General features: G+C 43.1%; 1 protein-coding gene across 1 annotated transcript; it reads left to right on the top strand.

Annotated features, from left to right (window-relative positions):
- The first annotated feature begins 1,050 nt into the window (after positions 1-1,050).
- On the top strand, positions 1,051-1,790 carry LOC123191228 (30S ribosomal protein S17, chloroplastic). Its single transcript, XM_044604044.1, has one exon. It carries the CDS (start codon positions 1,159-1,161, stop codon positions 1,594-1,596), a length of 438 nt encoding a protein of 145 aa, XP_044459979.1. The 5' UTR covers positions 1,051-1,158; the 3' UTR covers positions 1,597-1,790.
- Positions 1,791-7,999: the final 6,209 nt, after the last annotated feature.

Here is a 7,999-nt window from a genome sequence, read left to right on the forward strand (position 1 = left end):
TCATTTGCGATAACTTTCACTCATGGCATATATTCTTAATTTCTATATATATAATTGAGTTTTGCATAATTTTTAGTATTTGTATATTATACAAATACATCATAAAAACAAACTTATGAATTATTAAACTGTGCATATAATTATTCAAATATTTGTATAAATAAATTAATAATTATTTATTTTACATGATATTTTCAAAAATAATACATCAATAATTTTTACAATTATTTGAAGATTTCACTAAATAAGTTACTTTTTGTCTGTATAATATTTATAACATCGATATTAGATTTTTTTTATGACTATCATTATGATTTACATACTTCTTATAAACTGGAAAAAAAAAGTTAACATGTGCAACATGGGCCGCACAGACTTCGGCTCATTTAAACCACACACGGACACGCGCATGTTCCCTTAGGTTTCATTATCGTTGGTGGACAACAAAACATTAGTTGTCTCGTGGTTAGTGCTGGTTGTTTGCATGGAAGATGTCGAAACTTTGATTCTTGGCGAGGCCAATTTTTATCGTTGATTTTCCTTGATTCTAACATGTGGAGCCCACTAGTCATAGAGACATATATAAAGCAAGACATTTCTTGGAAATGGGTCCCACGCCACGTGTGCATGCTAATTAAAATGCGGTGTCATGTCGGCGCATTATAAGTCTACCAATGAGATTATCATCGTATTTGCACGCTCATATCAAGTTCTAGAACTAATGTATTTTTCAAGTTCATGCACTAAAGTAAACATCAGTGACAAGTTTAAGCACCACTGGTGATATTACCTCTTCCTATACTCCGTGCGTCAAGAATGGCTTCTGTTATCTGAATGTAGGGTGTATTTGTTCTTTTAAATTGTATTTGGTTTTGTTATAAGATGTGGTTTGACCACAAATTACTGACTGGGTTAACCTCTCATGAAAATAACTCTTGTTTACAACTTGTGTTTTCTCCTTTTTAGCTGATTTTTGTGCTCACTTTTCTGTCTTGTACAAGGGCCATGTGTACTTGAGGCCCAAATATAAGTAGAGTGGAGAGCTAGCTATATAGGGGCCTGGCCTGGGAAGAAACCCAGAACAAAAAAGACCTTATCTTTATCCTATCCCATCCCCAATCCCACCTCCGCGAGCGAGAGAGAAGGAAGACGAAGAAGATGCTGCTGGGCTCCTCCTTCGCGTCGCCGTTCACCCAGCTCCACCTCTCGCCGAGCCCCAATGCGGGGGCGGGGGCGCGGCCGGCGGCGGGGCTGGCGCTGAGGATCGAGGCGGCGAAGCAGCTGACGGGGCGGGTGGTGACGACCAAGGCGAACAAGACGGTGGGGGTGGAGGTGGCGCGGCTGAAGCAGCACCCAAAGTACCACCGCCGGGAGAAGATCAAGAAGAAGTACCAGGCGCACGACCCCGACAACCAGTTCAAGGTCGGCGACTTCGTGGAGCTCGTCCGCTCCCGCCCCATCTCCAAGACCAAGCACTTCCTCGCCGTCCCCGTCCCGCCCCGCGACACCCGCCGCAAGGCCCAGCTCCTCCCGCCCCTCGAGTCCCAGTCCGGCGACGACTCCGCGGCCGCCGCCGCCGAAGAGACCACCGCCTAGTGATGCTTCTTGCTTTTGCTTTCCCCCATTATCTTCTCTGTTAATTAATCGTCGTCGTTCCCTTTGCTGCTGCTGCTGTTCTTGCTCCCCTGTAGACTGAACTTTGATACTGCTCGGTACCGCTTGGCTCTGAAATCTGTACTTTTTCTTCTTCCTGCGGCAAGAATTAATCTTGGTACTACTACTTGATTGCATTCTTGGAGTATTTATGTATTGCCGTAATCTCTAGCATGGTCATGATGGTTGATGATGAACAACCAAACAAACGAACAAAGTATTACACACTTGCTGGTGTTACATAATACGTACTTATCTGAAGAATGCTCTGTCGCTCCAGTGTGTCTTTTATGTCAGACTTTTCTGAGATATTATGAAATTTCAGAGTTGAATCAGAGTTTAAATGGGACGGGATTGTTTGCACTGCAGAAGCACATCCGTCATACTGGTTATTTGCGGTGACAGTTCCTTCGGATTCAGTCCGATGCGTGCATCCTAGGCAGTTCAGTACCAGCACAAGGAAGATCCAATGCCTAACATGAACTTGATTCAGTTTGTTTCAAGTGCAGTTGCTCTCTAGCTCGCATCTCAAACATCCTGGATGCCGCAGATCATGAGCATTCTGGGACACACTCTTACATGAACTTGTTTGTCTGAACTCTCATTGATGATGGTGAACAACCAAACGAATGTTTAGTTCTGCATGAGAATTAATCTTGTACCTGATTGCATCCTTGGAGTATTATCATTTTCATAAGAGATCCCTAGCACAGTGAGTGAGGATTGATGAAAATAGTATGTGTTGAAGCACAGTTTCTAATGGGGCAAGCAAGATTGCTTGCGTTGCAGTAGTACATCGTTCCTGTTAGTAATCTACGGAGTCGTTTCTTCGGATTAACAAGTCCAATGCGTACATCTCCTGTGCAATTCAGTACCGTCAGAAGGAAGTTCCAATGCCGGACTGACATGAACTTGCTTCAGTTTATCTCAAGTGCAGTTGCTCTCGAGCTCGCTCTTGCTGCTGCCTCCAGCTCCAATAATCTTTGGTGTTACTACAGTCTCTTGCATCCATAGTACTGTACATTGGAGAGTCAGACAGTGAAATATTCCGGGATGACTCTCCCTGTTTCTGCAGTGGAGTATCTTTCAGCTTCTGGGAGAGTTTCCATGCATTGCAAATGATCATTCCGGGATGACTGTGTCCTCTGGTTCGTTACGGACATATTCTCTGATGATGCCGCCTTTTTTTGGAAAATGTTGCTTTTTTGGTTTTGTTAGTATGTGCAAGAACATCCATGGCAGAAACTACTCCCTCCGTCCCATAATATAAGAATGTTTTTGACACTAGAGGAAGTACATTGGAATAGGTCCTGCTTTCTTCCTTCTGGTCTTAATCACTAGCACAGTGATGATGACTGATGAACAACCAAACAAACAGATTGAACATTTGTTAGTCTGACGGATGCTCTGTTGCTCCAATGTATCTTTTATGACAGACTTTCCTGTGAAATAGTATGTGTGTTCAGAGTTGAATCAGACTTTGAATGGTGCAAAATTGCTTGCATTGCAGTAGTACATCCTCATTCTTCCTACTAGTAATTTACGGAGACACTACTTCGGATTCAGTCCAATGGAGTATTGCCAAAAATTGGTTGCCAAATATGTGTGAAATATAAACTTGACAAATCAACAACAGTTTCTATTAACCATGTTAAAATGGGCCAAGATTGCTTGCATTCCAGTAGTACATCCTTCCTAATAATAATCCGGAAACACTACTTCGGATTCAGTCCAATGCATACATCCTATCCTAGTAGTGCAGAAGCTCATATGCCATACTGACATGAACTTGCTTCAGTTAGTCTCCAGTGTAACTGCTCTCTATCTCGCTTTTGCGGATGCCTACAGCTCAAGCATCTTGGATGTCGCTACAGACTGCTTGCATCTATACTGTGTCTTGGAGAGTAAGGCACCGAAATGTTTACCCTGTTTCTGCAGTGGAGTATCTTTCGGCTTTATAGAGAGTCACCATGCTTCTTCTGATGGTGCCGCCTATTTTCGGAAAAAATGTTGCTGCTTGGTTTGGCTAGTATGTTCAAGAACATACATGTCAGACACGGCATTGTTACAGCTCTTGTTTTGTTCCTTATGGCCTCCTACATGGCTTTCTTTCTTACATATTGGTCAGCAGAGCTCGCATTTTTAGTTACCCCCTCTGTTTTATAGTAGAGTGCCAATCAATTTTCTCAAAAATCAAACTTCATAAGCTTTGATCAACCACAATATACACCCTGAGCCACTTGTCCGTGACAAGCAAGTCAGACAATCATGAGCTGATGGCGTTCTCGGCAGTATTCTTGCTCCTGCACCTTAGTCACCTACGTTGAGGGCAACCGGCTCTGGCTGCGGCAAGTTAGGGGTTGCCTGCTCGGGAGTGCAATTGTACTGGAAGAAGGCGTTGGCGAAGCGTGCCGGCGGTAGCATGTCGGGCAGCAAGTACTGACCGATCCTTCAAGAGCCTGGTGCCACCCCTAGGGACACAGAGGGTCTGGTCTACGACAATGTTATCGTTGCAAGTGATGGAGATGCAGCTCGACCTGGTGATATAGTGGGCATGAGCCACAAATGTGAGTGATTCAATTTCAATTCCAAATATAGTGCATATACATTTATTATGGATTGTTGAACCCTCCTTAACATGTGAGACACATTTGACCACAAAAATACGTAAAACATAATGCTGATGATTCGGCTGACAAGCATATTGTAAACATTTTATGTACTCTACATTTAATATTTACATACACATATATAACCATGAACTAGAACTCTGTCAGGATATTTCTGAGACCATACTCTTTAAAGAGCTCTACCAAGATCATTTAGGATTTACAGAGATATATACAATGTGTTCATGAAGTATCACAAATTATCCGATCCATGAAAGCATTATGTTTTTTTTCACTTTTATGGGGATTTGGTTCAAATATGTATTTTTAGGCAACAAAAAGTAACAAGGTGATGTAACTTTTGTGACGTATACGGTTCATATTTACCACAATGCAAGCAATATTTTAAAACTATAGACATGACATAGGTGGCATAGAGAACACTGTTATTAACATTTAATAAATAATTACAAATAAGTATAAAAATTTAGTATAAATATTAAATTTATTTGTACACACATTGTGCCACGGATTTTAATTAATGTTTATTTTGAGCGAAAAAAATTTCCCCTGATTTTCATTAACAAAACCATATTAGTTATTACACCACCAAAATGCAGCACCAGAGTTATCCTTCACAAGTTGTCTTTTTGGTTTTTTTACAAAATCAATGAACTAATATTAAGGAAAAACAAATGGATATAAGATACAGTTGATTGAAATAAAAAATATTCCCGTGTGAACTCACTAAAGTTTAAATACTAATTTGTTGCACTGCATTACACCATCTTAAACACCGTTATGGGCACAACACTTATGGCTGTAATGGATAATCTCGAAGATGTAGACGAAATTTTTTTCAAATTTTCTGCCCCATAAGTCACTTGTACAGATTGGCGTCGATGATGTTGCTTATCTGCTTCTGCAGCCTACAATTGAGCGCCTTGCAACGAACATCCATGTCCATGTTCTGCAGAAAAATCAGACGAAACACACTATGGAATGGGATGTCGTTATACTTAGAGATGATGATGATTAAGGATCTGTTGACGCTACTAGAAAAAACCTTATACACAGAATCTTACTAGCAGCACGGTTTAAAATAACCCGCTACTGCTACTTAGCAGTAGCGCGCTTTAGAAAACTCGCTACGGGTATCCAAGTAGCAGTAGCGCGTTAGTCGAATAGTGCGCTACTACTACAATTGCCACGGTGTTGCCTCCAGACTAGGTATAGTAGTAGCGCCGTTTTCCTTAAACGCGCTATTGCTAATGTACTTTAGCAGTAGCGCTTTATCCTAACACGCGCTACTGTTAAAGCCATCATATCTTCTTCAACTGGCCGTCCCTCACTCTCCCCTCTCCACTCCACTCCCGCTCTCCCCCGCATCCCCCAGTCGTCCGCCGCCGCCGCCGTTCACTGACCACCGTCGTCGCCCTCCCCGACCAGCGTCGTCGCCCGCCGCCGCCGACGTTCCTGCTCTCCTCCACTAAGGTAGTTCATCCATCCTCCATCCTTCCACCTCCCTCCCCGCCTCGTCCCTCTCCCGATCCCTCCCCCCCTCCTCACTCCCCTGCCTCCTACCTCCCACCTCCCTCCCTGCCTCGTCCCTCTCTGGTTACCTCCCTCTCCCTCCTCACTCCCCCGCCTCCTCCCTCCCACCTCCCTCCCTGCCTCGTCCCTCTCCCGATCCCTCCCTACCTCCCTCTCCACCCTCACTCACCCCTCCCTACTCCCTCCACTTAGTGTAGAAGTTTGTCGGTATTAAGAATAGAAATTTTTAGGTATTAAATTTAGTAATAGAAGTAAGCAAATTTAGGGTAGAACTAGGCTACAAATTTAGGGGAGAACTAGTTTATTTAGTAAGTATTTAATAGAACTAGTTTATTGAGTAAGTGCTTAATAGAACTAGTTTAGAGAGAGACCTATATTGGCAAATTTAGTTATACTTCAGAAGATAAGTGATTAAAGACTACTCAGATACATGTTGATAGAATATATTTTGTTTATATTTGTTTATGCAGAAATCAAGTATTTGCCCCATGCCTCATCCCCGCAGTCATCCCCATCACCGACCCCTTAAGACCTCTAGGTGAGAATAGCCAAATCCCCATGTTGTTGATATAGATGACAATGTGTTGTAAATGTCGATGATGAATATGCTACTGCTACTAGCCATCACTAGTAGAAAAAGGCTCATTTGTCCCAGTTCATAAGGCCCATTTGTCCCGGTTTGGGAACCGGGACTAAAGGGTCAGTACTAAAGCCCAAAACCTTTAGTCTCGGTTCACCCACGAACCGGGACAAATGAGGCTCCACGTGGCCGCTGCGGGTTTCCTAGGCAGGGGGGCCTTTGGTCCCGGTTGGTAGCACCAACCGGGACCAAAAAGCGTCCACGCGTCAGCAGTTCAGGGGCTGGGGTTTTTTTAAAAGGGGGGGGGGTGGGGGTTTTGTAGGGTTAATTTAGGGAGTTTCATATATTGTTTTAGCTAGCTAATAGAGAGAAGTGTCCTCTCTTATCTCCGTGCTTCGTCGACGCTACGTACTACACGTATAGAGAGGACTCAACACGCTAGCTAGTAAGCAAATAAAGGAAACCATTAAGTACACAAGATCGTCATGAACATATACAAAGAGAAGTGATCGACCTCTCTTTCTCCGAGAGATTGGTCGAACAACAAGTTTTCGTACATCAATCCGGTGCTACTAGCTACATATATACAATATAAGATCTCTTACAATCCCTAGCATATGATGTCAAGTTCCACATGGTATTCTCCGTCTTTATCTATGACGTTGTCAAGAAAAAATCCCGTCAATTCCTATTGAATTGCTTTTATGCGATCTTGTGGTAGGAGTTCATCCCGCGGCTGCCAAAGCTAATTTGAAGAAGGGGGTCAATACATATATATATGAATGAAACTCAACCCAAATGATGGTAATAAAATAAAATTGTGAATATTATTGCTTACGCACTTCATAATCTTCTTTAGAATAGCCCCGCTTAAAGGTCATCGCGTTGTAGATGTACTCGCAAATGTAGTATCCACAAAAATTATTCCCGCCTTCCTGCCACAACCACTTTATAAGAAATAGAGGTCAATCAAACTGATAATCAAGCATTATAAATGGTATTGATGAAACTAGCTAGAATCAATGGGAGATGCGTGGAACTACCTAGTAGTACTTACTTTCGGGTGTGTAAATCGCAGCTTTGATGACATCCATGACAAAAACATCATTCTACCTGAACAATGGTAGGAGCCCCTGCTTTGTTCCTTTTGGCCTCCTTCCTTGGCTTTCTTTCTTCCTTTTAGATTGCTCAGCATGCATGTTGTTTGAAGAAATGGCAGTGAGGAATGTGGTCTGTGAAAGCCATGTTGGATTCTGGAATCCCCTGAATCCCTAATACATAGGCCTATGTATCGGATAATATTTGAAGGCGCGACACTAGTAGAAAAAGGGCCATTTGTCCCGGTTCATAAGGCCCATTTGTCCCGGTTGGTGAACCGGGACTAAAGTGTCGTTACTAATGCCCTAGGCCTTTGGTCCCGGTTCTTATACGAATCGGGATAGATGGGCCTCCACGTGGCCGCTGCGACGAGCCCAGGCAGGAGGGCCTTTAGTCCCGGTTGGTGGCACCAACCGACCAAAAGGCATCCACGCGTCAGCAGCTGGCAGGAGCTGAGGTTTTTGTTTTTTTCTGAAAGGGGGTGGTTTAGGGTGCAATTTAGGGT

This window comes from Triticum aestivum, chromosome 2A (assembly GCF_018294505.1).
Source record: "Triticum aestivum cultivar Chinese Spring chromosome 2A, IWGSC CS RefSeq v2.1, whole genome shotgun sequence".
Classification (NCBI taxonomy): domain Eukaryota; kingdom Viridiplantae; phylum Streptophyta; class Magnoliopsida; order Poales; family Poaceae; genus Triticum; species Triticum aestivum.

Excerpts from the sequence above, each read along its gene's own strand:
- LOC123191228 (XM_044604044.1), top strand. The coding sequence starts at position 1,159 with ATGCTGCTGGGCTCCTCCTTCGCGTCGCCGTTCACCCAGCTCCACCTC.